This window comes from Chinchilla lanigera, unplaced genomic scaffold (assembly GCF_000276665.1).
Source record: "Chinchilla lanigera isolate Chin_1 unplaced genomic scaffold, ChiLan1.0 scaffold00028, whole genome shotgun sequence".
NCBI classification, from domain to species: Eukaryota; Metazoa; Chordata; class Mammalia; order Rodentia; family Chinchillidae; genus Chinchilla; species Chinchilla lanigera.
The window spans coordinates 9,036,869-9,050,172 of NW_004955429.1; the positions used below are offsets into that span (position 1 = coordinate 9,036,869).

General features: G+C 34.7%; 1 protein-coding gene across 1 annotated transcript in view; it reads right to left on the bottom strand.

Annotated features, from left to right (window-relative positions):
• The window catches only part of Malrd1 (MAM and LDL receptor class A domain containing 1), a 600,954-nt gene that overhangs the window by 402,156 nt on the left and 185,494 nt on the right, over positions 1-13,304 (bottom strand). The window contains exons 20-21 of the mRNA XM_005387237.2: positions 4,366-4,542; positions 1,338-1,500 (exon numbers count right to left, since the gene is read on the bottom strand). Of these exons, the coding sequence (XP_005387294.2) occupies positions 1,338-1,500; positions 4,366-4,542 (340 nt within the window). The remainder of the gene's footprint in view (positions 1-1,337; positions 1,501-4,365; positions 4,543-13,304) is intronic.

A 13,304-nucleotide genomic window follows, 5' to 3' on the forward strand; every position in this document is an offset into this window, starting at 1 on the left:
CTCACATGGTAGGCACTACATTTCTTTTCCCAGCAACTATGTAATACTAGGGAAAAGGAAATGAACTAGGAAATCCACCTCTGGAAACAGATTAGCAAATTATTGAATGTCCTTCCATTAAAATGCACATTATGTTGCACATGAAATTTAATGGCATGGTTTACTGCAATGTGATAAAACTTGTTCATACACCTGTGTATGTAGAAGATCAGCACATTTCCTTCTGCTCATATTTCTATAGCAGAGAAAATGATGAGAAAGAAGAGAGTGAAAGGGAAAAAATGGGACAAAGGAAAATTTGAAAAGAGGCAAAGCAGAGGAGATAAAGGAGATGATGAAGAAGAAGGCAAGGGGGACTTTGGGGAAGAGAAGGATGAAAAGATAATTTTTGAAGCATATTAATAGTGCTTTTCAAAGGCTGGTGATATTACAAGTTATTTTTGTTTTGTTTTGTTTTTTTCTCCGGTACCGGGAACCGAACTCACGACCTTGCGCTGGCCAGGCAGGCGCTTTGCCGCTGAGCTAAATCCCCAGTCCCTATTTTTGTTTATTTATTTATGCTTTTCTCTGTTCTCTTAGGAGATTAAAAATGGTTAATGCATTGTGAATTGTTATCTTCAAAGTGGTTGCTCAGATTACAAGATATGGGCATGACAAATTAAACAATACAAGCACAAACCATTTTCAAAGGACAAATAGAAATTAGTAGCATAATTAGCTTAGCTGTTGTGTGTGTGTGTGTGTGTGTATACATATTATCTGTATATATATTTTCCATTTCCCTTCCTTCTTTTCTCCTTTCTCCATCCCAGTTGTTCTTTCCTTCTGAGCAGTAACTTTCCCTTTCACAATATCTATTGTATACTTTGGACTTTTTTTACTCTTTTAGCTTCTTATCCTCGGGAGACGATACGATGTGCATACATATGAATCTGATTTATTTCACTTATGAGTATGGTCTCCAGTTGCATCCATTTACCTATAAAAGCCTCAAGTTTATCCTTCCAGTAGCACAATTTTTAATAGCTAGATCTTGGAAACAACCCAAATGCCCTTCAAGTGAGGAATGGATGAAAAAGATGAGGTATTTTCATACAATGGAGTACTACTCAGTTTTCTCTGGTTTCTATGACGTTCACAAGAACATTCATTACTTTTTAAATTGATTTAAAATTGATTTTAAATTTAAAATCTTGTATAAAGAACACACTCTGCCCTCTCATTCTCAGACATTCATCTTTGTAACAGCACAGACCTAGGAGGTGGTGAGGCAGGGATTTGGGAGCTGCTTAATAAATATTTCCTAAGAAATGCATATGAAATATGTCATCACTTACTTTGTATGATCTACAGCTGGCCTGTGGTTTTCTTCTCCATGGTGTATACTGATCCCTTTCCCAAGGTCCCACCTGAATGTGTTTGAATCTTGAAGTAAATCTCCTGGGATTGGCTGATACCACTTACACAAGCTTCGTTTTTCAAATGTGCAAACATCCATAACTTGAATAGAGCAGAACAAAGAAAAGATGAGCTAATCACAATAAATTGGTCACTTAATGGTGATTTTGATCTCTGCAGCACTTTCTCACTCTTTGCTTAATTACAATCTAACTTTTAAGCATTATTAAAATAATTAAGCAATTTCCAAAACTCCAGGTTTGTTCCATTAAAATGCCTATTGTAACTGAAATGTGGGAATAAATGCCTGTACTAATAATCGGCTCTCATGAGAGGTGTGATGTTAATTAGCTCCTGAAACAGCAAGACAAGCATTGCCAATCTCTCCTAACACAGCATTTCTGATTGTTGTATGATCTGTAAATTCTGACAAGCCAGTTCTCCTTTATCCTTAGTAATATTACAGAGCTGAACCTTAGACCAGTCTTTGACAGAGAAATTGCTAATTTCAAATGACTTAATTTCAAAGAACTCTGATTTATAAAGCTATGTTGACCATGTTTTTTGGAAAGTTTTTAGGATTCTTGTAATTGTATCCTAATATTACAGAAAATTACAAATACAGTGATTTTTTGAAATACAGAGATTTTGCATGACAGTGCTTTCTAAATTCTCTTTTCTTCTGTCACTGAATGTGTGCATGTATCTATCTATGTATGTTAAATCCTCTACTCCTTGACTTAAGAATATTCAATTCAATAAATTATGTATACTATAGAAAATCTGATGTGCATTCCTGCTTTTGATGTCATTAATTCTGGTGTCATACACTTCCACCATTTAGAAACTTGAGTATGAGTTAATAAAAATTCTGAGAAGGAAATACTGCAAAGAAAAAGTGATTTTAATCATAACATTTAGGTATGTTACTTAATCTGTGATATTAACAGTGATGAAATACTTATTATGTGAGGATGTTTAGGGTTCAATTGGGATTAGGATTCTATGCTTCATTCTTCATATCATTAAAATATAAGAATTGTGTTCTTCCAAAACACAATTAGCATAAAGTATAAGTCAAGCAATATAAGACCAAGAGATCTGATGTATAACATTCTTATCATCAACAGCATGCTGCACACTGAAAAATTTATCTCAATCAAAAAAGAACTAAAAAATGTAAAGCTGTCGATTATAAACAGATTTATCATAATGCTTTATATTACATAACAAGGAAGCAAGATCATACAGTTAGTAAATGCAATGTCAATAATGCAATCATATATACTTAAAATTATTCTAATTTGAAAATAATGTAAGTATATTCATCCACGTCATTTAAATAACTTATTAAAACAACTCATTTAATCATAAATGACATTATTATAATGACAAAGTTGTACTAAGAAGAAATTCAGTATTTACTAATAGTATTCATTAATATAATCTCTTGGGTTTTGTGTGAACTTTTAAAAATATTAAAATTTATACAGAAGGGTTGCTGGGATGACTGTGCTGCTGATGTCTTGTGGTTTATTGAAAGTAACAGTTAACGCTTTATTTATTTATTTTTGACCAGTTTTGACCAATTTATTTATGTATTTTTATATCTGGCAATCTGAACAACTAATATGAAGGCAACAGTGGTTGCAATATAACAATCATTGCTGAATTCCTGTCATCTTGTTTAGTCAAACTCTGTATCATTTATAATGTTTTGTTTTCTTTTGTTTTGAATTTTATTCTCTTTAATGGTTTGGTCAATTTTGCTTTCTTACTTCTGTTAATCTCAATAACTTCATCGAAGATATAAAATATGTAATATAACAACCAGTGTTAATGCCTATCATGTTATTACAAAACCCTGTATCATTCTTATTGTTTTTGCTTGGTTTTGTTTTTGTCTATGTTGTTGGTATTCTGCTATTGTTCTTTTTTATGATTGTTCTCTTTAAAATATGAAGAAATGATTAGGGATAAAAAGAGAAAAAAAATGTATATGCATTCAGACTAATGGCTTAACATGAGAAAGTCTTAGTATTACAACATATTCCACTGCAGTATTTTCTTTTTGTGTTGCAAAATATAAATCCCTAACTAACTTGATGTAATTACTGTCCCATTTCCTTCATGAAGTGAGCCAGCTTTGATTTTCATTGTTTTTCTAGATCACACAATTTGTGGTGTATTTGTACATCACGAATATTTTTTCTGGATTAAAAGAATAAATATGAACTTTATTGGATTTCTTAAATCCTACAATTTTTGACAAGGCTGATATAGGACAAATAAGAGTTTCATTATACTCCCTATGTTATCTGTATATAACTATTAATCTTCACTATTAGACACAGATTAAACGTTTCTCTCTCCATCTACATCTTTAGCTGAGAAGTTCATGTTTAAATTAAATAATTAGTCTTTTATTTGCTTAGAAAAGTCTATGAATTGGCAGGAAGAAATAAATGAAAACCATATTTCACCAGGACACAGGGGTTGAAGTTTCATGTGTATGACAACTCAGTTTCTTATGAACTCTATATATTTGGTATAACATCTATTGTTACATAGAAATTTTGACAATAGTAAAATTTGAGACACTTAATCTATCTCAATTTATTAGATGCTTCCTCTACAGATATTTCCTATTTGATAGTGTAGGGAGTAGGATAAAAAGGGGAATAGATAGAAAAATGGTAGTAAACAACAGTCTCAGAGTCAAACACAGTCTATAATTACAGCAGCTATGAATGCAAAAAACTAATCTAAAGAAATTTACTTCTATTGGACCTGAAAGAAAATGCATGCTGATTCTTCTATTATTTTTGTACAAATAACTCTTACATTGAGATTGCTCTAAGCCTCACTGAAAATTCTATGACATTAGGCAATGTTACTTAGAAATTATACTTGTATTTTTATCTACTTTATAGCTATAGTTAATTCAAAATTTAGGAATTCACCTACCACAGAATGATTCATCTGATTTGTCAGGGCAGTCATATCTAAAATCACATTTCTGGAATTTTTCAACACAATTACCATCAGTTCTGCAGACAAATTCACTATCTGTGCAGTTGTGCGGAGGTAATGTTACAGGAATTGAAGTTTCTGGTGGAGTTGGAAGGTCTACTGGCAAATTACCTGGTTAACAAAAGATATACAGGCATCATGTAGCAGATTTTCAATTTCTTTAAATGTTTCACACAATGGACCTTTCTAAATATGCTTGCTTTCAACATTATAACATTTAACGATAATTTTAGTCTGTTAAAAATGTTTTTGTAAACATTTGAATTGAGTGTCTTGTCTTAGCAATGATAAAAAACACTCTGAATATTTTTAATTATAAAAGTAGGTGAATGGGCAGGGTTATAACTCAGTGGCACAGTGCCTACCTGGCAAGCACAAGGCCCTGAGTTCAATTCCTGGCACTAAAAACAAAACAAAACAAAAATAAAAGTAGGTGAAGGGATAGGTAGAAGTTATTCAACTGGCAAAGTTATTCAGAGCCCATCAGAGGGCCAAAGAAAAGGCTTGAAAGATGAAGAGAAGTCAAAAGAGTTTGAGATGTTGACACTGGATACTAAAGTCAAGATCAAAATAAACTTTCTGCACCACTAGGTAAATAAACTTTATTCTTCCACTGCTCCAATGAATTAACATCTCCTCCTTTTGTCATATATTCAAGACCCAAGATTTCAAGGCAGATCCAAACCAGCAGACTGCCCTTATAAATTTTAAGCAACTAATATTATAAATTCTGAAATCATACAAATTGAAAGATATCTATAGAAGTTTATTAGCTTATACATTAAATTGCTTGATATGCATGCATTTGTAGCATCTTCATGCTATGCACATGTTGGATGCATCAAATTTAAATCCAAATAGGCCATTTTTGCCATGAAATGTTACCTAGTAGTGGAAAAATAAGCCAAATATATTTTTCATAACAGTTCCAAGTTACAAGTTTATGACAGAAATTGTAACTGGATGAAAATGAAAATGGCATCTATCCTTTCAACCCTGTAACCGCAGCACATTTTTCAAACCATTGGTGAGTGGATCAATAAATGGACAGATGGATGGAAAGATGAATGGATGATGCATAAAAGAGTTAATAAATAAATACACAAATGAAATATTTTTATAGTGTATTAAAATAATAGAGAAGAAAACAGAACATCAGAAGGGAGAGAGAAGCCTTTTAAGCAAGATGATGCCTCAATTAAGAATCAATTTATCTGGTTCAATAAAGAAGGATATAAAGTCTTTATTGGCCAGTGACAGAAAAAATACACCGAACTGTTTTCCTTTTCATTTGTACACCATGAGAGTTTGTCATGAGAATGCCTCATAATGAGAGAATAGTATATGCAGGTGATTCCTGAGCTTCAAAACTAGACAGTAGACAGCTCCCTAGTCATAAAGAGCCAGGTCAGACAAATTTTCAAGTCTGGAATAAATTGAAAAAGCTGTGGAGAAATACCTAGACATAAAATTACTATTTCAAAAACATTTCTCTGGTGTTAGTGTGGAGGAGGTTTTGCCTGTGGCTCTGATAAGGGGAAAGTGGAACAGCTACGTACTTTCTCTAATTCAGGCAAGTAGTGCCTCAAAGCAGAGATGGTTTAGAGGTGAAAGTAAAGACCTGAGCAATATTAAACACCCAGTCTCAACTGGAAAGGGGATGTGGGTGCTGTTGGGAATTTGAGGAAAGTCTAATAAGTACTTTGTCTTCAAATTTCCTCCAGTGTTTATTTCCTAGTTCAGATTCTGAAGTAATTAAGTAAGACTGACACGTATAGCAGATTGTAGATCCACATTTCAACATTTTAGAAGTGAAGCTAATACTGGAGAAAATACATATATCTATAGGAAGTTGTTTGCAAAAGAAATAAGCACTGTAAGTTAGAACCTGTTCCTGGAAATGTAGAGTCTGCCTTTGTGGAAATGCAGTGAGGAGGTATTCACTAGATCTTATCCTTTTTATAGCAAGTCAGCTCCAAAACGAGAAGAGGAAAAGAAGAGCCGAGCATGCATACTTTGTTTGGAAACTTACAAACCCATTATTGTTTTCCCTTACCCAGAAAAGGAATGACTAGGGAGATCAAGGAAGTACAGGGATGCTAGGAACTGTTATAGTTTGTGTCTAGATGTCCCCACAAAGCATCATGAAGTCATGGAGCAGGCTTCTAGAGTCTGTGATCGATTCATGGCCCAATGCTGGGATTACGGGTGTGAGTGCTACTCTAGGGTGGGAATCCTGCATGCAATATAAGGGAGGGAAAGAGGCTTGTTCTCTCTGCTCCTCCCTTTTTGCTCTTGTTACTTTGCTGTCTTCTGCTGCCATGAATTGTTGCCTTCTGCCCTGTGCCACTCTGCCTTGGAGCCAGCTGAGTATGGACTGAAACCTCAAACTGTTAGCTAAATAAACCTTTCCTTCCTTAATTCTGGGCATCAGGTATTTTGTCTCAGCAATGAGAGAACAGTAACTAAGACAGGTTCTAAGTTTAGTTTACATGAAAAGAGAAGTTAGTCTCAAAGAAAATGTGTTCTTCTCCCCAAGGGAAAAGTGAAAAATAATAAATATATCAACAATTAGATGATTATAATACTATTCTCTGAGATCACATATATAAGGTGTATTAAAAGGATTCAATTTGTAGAACTGAAGAAATATTTTGTATCTCAATAGGATTTCAATAGCAATAGTCCAGAAAAGCAGGTTCTTAGAGGTCAGAGATCTCACTCCCCTGCAGCCTGATACACCCACATTAATACCATACAACAAATAAGAAATGAAAATTATCATCTACCATAAGAATCTGATATGTCCAATGTTGTAAAATTTGAAATTTTATAAGGGAGAATAACTTAAACATTTTGAAAGCTGGTAATTTTTAAAATCTTAAGGAAAACAGATGAATCAGAGAGAAAACCCAGCAAAGTTATGAACAACTAATTCAAAATAAAGTTCAATGAGATCACAGGATATTTCCTATTTATCTACAGTTCTGCTTTCTAGGGCTTGAGTTACATTCAGTCAGCTATGGGAAATGGGAACTTGGGAAATAGGTAAATGGTAAATTACTCATGGTAAATAGGACATTCCAGAGAAAACAATTTATAAATTTTGAAATGTACACCATTCTGAGCAGTGTAATGAATTCTTGGGTCATTTTGTTCTTCCTATCAGGACATGAATCATCCCTTCATCAAGCATTTGAGTGCTGTATGTTCTCCCTGTCACTTTCATAGCCATCTGGATTATCAGAATGACTGTTACAGTATCATAGAGCTTGAGGTCAAGTAATCCTCATTTTATTTTTAATGGACCCAAAACTCAAGAGAAATAATACTGGTAAATTTAGGTTTCCTTTAAGTGGAAATATGAGAGTCCCTGACTTAATAACATATGAGAAAAATCTCTTATCTGTGAAACTGGGAATAAAGAAACAGAAAATTGTGTTAGCTTGCAAATTAAAACCACAGATACCATAATCTGCAGAAAGGATGGCTATCATCAAAAAGTCAAATAATCCCAAATATTGGCAAGGCTGCAGGAAAAGTGGAACCCTTCCACATTGTTGGTGAAAAGGTAAACTAGTACAACCACTATGGAAGTCAGTATGGAGATTCTTCAAAAAACTAAATATAGAAATCCATGTGATCCAGTTATTCTCCTTGTAGATACCTTCTCAAAAGAGTTAAATTCATCACGTTATAGTGATACATGCATATCCATGTTTATAGCAGCACAATTTATAATAGTTCAACGTTAGAAGTAGCTTACATGCTCATCAACAGATGAATGGACAAGGAAAATGTGGTACTTATATACAACTGGGCATTACTCTACCATAAAGAAGGATCAACTTGAAGTATTTGTAGGTAAAAGGATGCACCTTGAGACTGTAATATTAAGTAAAATAAATGAGACACACAAGCTTAAATATCATATGGTTTCTTCTCTTTGAAAAACCCAAAATATAAATAAAGAACAAGATAATAGGAAGTAGGGAATAGATCTTTCTCAAAAGGGATGGGAACAAGCAGTGGGGGGAGGGGAGGAAGGGGATGGAAAAAGAACTGAAAGATAAAATGAAAATGAAGCTTGTGTCAATGGGAAAGGAACCAAGTTGGAAGGAGCAGAGAGGGTTTAGAGGGGAAAGGGGTGAAGAGAAGAATTAAGGTGAGTTTTGTATGCATGATAACACCCCTCAATAAATGTAATCATTATATACTGCAAAGATGTGGTAATGAAAAAGAACCCTGGGAAAGAAAGAAACAAAGAAACAGAGAAACAGAGAAAGAAGGAAAGAAAATTGTGTTAAGTGTACTACTACATCTCAAATCACAAGTTACGGGCATAGTGGATGGTAAATGTTTAGTTAAGATGGAGACACTATTAAATTTGTGGTTGGAAGAAATGACCAGATTAAGTATTTGAATTGAAAGCACTATGTTAAGCAGAAAGCATTACCCATATATCAAGGCTTCAGCTAGGGATCTCCTGAAATGATACACACTAAGCCATTTAGTGTAAAGTAGGGTGGGTTTCACAGATACAGGGATCATTTTAGATTGATAAACTTTCTATAAAGCCTATGTCATTCAGTGAAGAAGTTTCTACCACATTTTTGCTTAGCTGAACAAAAAAATACCATCCAAAGGAAGTCATAAATTGTGTTGAAACCAGGGTGTTTGGGAGGAAAGGCCACAATAGAACCTACATTTGTAAAAGTGCAGAGGAGGTGGTTAGTCATAAAATGCAGACAGAATAATTCTGACTCCTTTGGCAGTGATAGAAAGCATACAAAAAATCCAGATACAATGTACAGCCTGGAGCTCACACATTCTCAAACATGAAAACAAAACTTATCTGCTTGTGTTGTGGCAACATAATCAGAAGTCAGGGGTGATAACCATCTTGTTTGTGGAGTGGTTCCACCAATATATCATTCCAGAAGTGAAAAACCATTTGGAAGAGGAAGTGTTGGAATGTAAAAATGTAGAGAACCTAGTTGGTCTCTCCTTGTACCCTGGAGGTGGGTATGAGGAAATAAAGACAAGAGACAAGAGCTGAGTCAGGTGGAGGTGACCCCTTACTTGATCAGCAAGAGGACCTAACTTTAACAATAGGGGCACTTATTTATACTCTTGCAAAGATAGTATCAGGAGAGGTAATGTTGCTTAGCAACTAATGACTGTAATTGTCTAGGCAGGCTGTTTTTCTCAAGACTGTAGTAGCTTGACTGCTTGAGACCCTCTGGCTCTGTCCTTCCCTCCCATATATGACCACTTTCCAGCTCCAGAGGTTACCAACAGTATAATTCTTTTAATAACAGACAATGAGCTTAATCATCCTGAATATATTTGCCGAGAATATGAAACTTTTTACTCTAAATAAAACCTCATTGCTGTAGCTGCTTGATTAGGATGTTACTTGCTTTGTCAAGGTAATATAAACCTAGCTGGACTTTGAATGCAGCAGCATTTGATAAAAATTCTAATTTGTACGTAATGCAGTACTGGAAATCACTCACTGCTGCTGATGCAACAACATGAATCTAAGCTGCAACTAGAGCTGTAAACTCTGCTGAAAGTAATTATGGATAAAGCCATGAATGATTTTGAAGGCTTCCAGGGACAGGTGGAGAAGTCAGGGAGTCACTCACACAGTCAAGATGGTGCAAAAGGGGTTGCTGAAACGTTTATGAAGAAGTGAAGGAGCACATCAAAGTATTAACAATTGAGCAATTGGAAGAACATGTTAAATTATTTCCAGAGGAAGAAGATGATGCAGAAGGAGTTGAAGTACAACAAGCAATGTCCATGTTATAAACACTGGAAGTACTCAAACTGTGCATGCACTAAATGACAAACCTACAGCTTATGACCCTTTGATAGAACACAGCATGAAAATCACATCTATGATCACCAAAAGATTAGAACCTCCACACCAACATCTTGATGAATTAAAGAAAGAAACAACTTCTGATTACAGTGTTCTTCCAAATGATTTTAGAAACATAAAGACTTCAGCTTAGGGGGATCTTGAAATATCAGAATTGCCTGAGCCTGACACACAAGCACTGACATTGTCTATGGCTCAATAATTCAGATGACTAGACACAAGTGATCCTCTTGCTGATGTATGAGCAGTTCAGTAGCCCCCGTGTGCTGTGCCACAGTGCCTTTGCCATTCCCCCATGTGCTCTCATCACACGGGCACTGTATCATCTTACATCTCCACAAGAAGAAGTACAATACAGTCAAGCAGTCTGACAGCTAGCTAAAGAAGAGAGAGGGAGAGAGAGGGAGAGGACACTCATAGAATTGTATTATAGCATACTGATACCGTTGTTATATTTTAAACTATTACTAATCTGTTATTGTGCCTAATTTGTAAATTAACATGTATCACAAGTATATATTTATTGGAATAAAATAAGTAGATATGAATTAGTACTTTCTGAAGTTTTAGGTGTCCACTAGGCATCTTAGAACAAAGGAGGGGGGATAGGCAGAGTTATGAGTAAAGGGAATGGGGTAGACAAAGTATGAAGCAATTTGCTGAAAACTGCAAAACATTCAGTGGCCATGTTGATTACATGTTTCATTGGAATGATCCCTTTGTAAATCATCCCCACAAATCTTTAAATAAAAATTCCAAAATATGATCTTATAATTTAACTGCTAATTTTGTTGTGACCTTTCAGAGATTAATTCACTCACATAGTTTTACTGAAAACACATTACATAATTAAAATATATTAAGAGAGATCCACAGAAAATTTTATTTGTGCACGCTGCATCATAGATGCCACTCAGATAGTGACATTCTTTGGATAGGTTTATATCAGCATTTGACTTTAATTAAAACAGGATGTCCTATTCTCTCACCTAGCACATGCTGAGCCAAGCAGATATTCCATATGTTAGATATACAGTTTGTATTTAAAACCCAGTATGTATGTTTGATTCCCACAGAGATAACTATTGTTCGCACAAAGAAATGTGTTCTTTGCTATAATCTAGGCATCTGTTTTGAAATGTGTTAATTTCAAGAGAGAAAGTTAATTTATGTTCTAAGTTCAAGATAAATAACACTACTAGAACAACAAAAGCATATATGGTAGCACATCACAACTGCATTCATATTATTGATGTCCCTGCGTTTTTTATTCCTTATGGAAATACAGATTTACAATTAATCATTTGTCTTAATATATAAAAATGACAACAGACAACTAAACACCCATATGACCTTCACTGTACTATTTCAACATTTGCTCTATAATATACTTCTAGCCACATCTATCTACAATTTATTCATTTCTGATTTTATTTTATTTTTTCAGTCAAAGGAAGAACATTTTAGAGAAAGACACAACCTGCCCAAGTTAATTGACTATCAGTAACTGTCTACAAGTTAAGGGATACAGCCACTTGAGAAAAGAAACTTCAATTAAAATTTGAGACAATTATACATTCATCTCTTCTTTTGCTGAATTGTGTCCAATTATAAATCACTTTATACATTAGGAGAAATTAAGAAAACAACAGAAACGTGACCCCACTTCCAAGACTATGGGAATTATCATGATAGCATTGCATCAGATGCTTATACTAATACAGCAGAGAGAGAAAGTGTAGGAGAGGGAGGTGCAGATTTGGAGGGGAGGGAGCAGGAAGAGAGGAGAGAGGGGAGCAGATGCGATTTGTATATAAAATTCAATTCCCTTTCTTTTTCTTTTCACTTTTCCCCCAGTTCCTCCCAATATCAGACTATACCAATTTGTATTTTTCTGTAGATGTATCCTCGCTATTTCTCATTTTTTATGAAGGAAAATTGATCTTAAATTACTCTGTCAATCCATTGTAAGTGTATAATTTAGTGGTGTTAATCATATTTACTTTGCTGTACAACCAATGTTTAGAATTTCATCTTGCAAAACTGAAACACTGTATGTAGTAAACACTAATTCTCCCTCCCCTGACTACCTTGGAATGCACATTTCTCTGTCTGTTTCTCCTCTTCTAACTACTTTAGATATTTCATTTGAGTTGCAGAACACAGTATTAGTCCTTTTCTGATGGGTTTGTCTATCTTGGTGTGGTGTTCTCAAGATTTACCCTCTGTCTTAGTTCAGGCTAATATTAGACATGATCCTAGACTTGGAGCTTAAACAGCAGCTGTTTGTTTGTGTCAGTTCTGGAGACTTAAAAGGTCAAGATCAAGGTGTGAGATCCGTGCCTCATGAGTGCACACTTCCTGATTTACACATGAACATTTTCTCACTGCATTTTCACTTTGGTGAAGAGAAGAGAAAAAGCCAGCTCTCCACTTTTAAAATAACAAAATTTATTTCCCTCATGAATGAGCCACCTTCACGACCTAATTACCTCCCAAAGCCACCACATTCTATATAATCACAATAGATATTAAGAGTTCAAAATGAATTTGGAGGTAAAAGAGACATGCCATTCATGGCTTCCCTGCTGTAGTCTGTGACAAGATTTTCTTGGTTTTTAAAATATATACTAGACACAATCACAAATGCACTCAGCCACCTAATCTTTGATAAAGGGGCCAAACAAGTTCACTGGAAGAAAGATAGCCTCTTTAATAAATGGTACTGGATAAGTTGGCTTGCCACCTGCCAAAGACCGAAAATAGACCAAAGTCTATCACCATGCACCAAACTCAAGTCAAAATGGATCACAGATCTCAATATTAAAACAGAAATACTAAATCTCCTGGAACAGAAAGTAGGTAGAAACCTTGAAGACATAGGGGCAGGCATAAAGTTCATGAACAAAAACCAAACTGCCCATGAAATACTTCAAAGAATCAACAACTGGGATCTCATCCTACTGAAAAGTTTCTGCACATC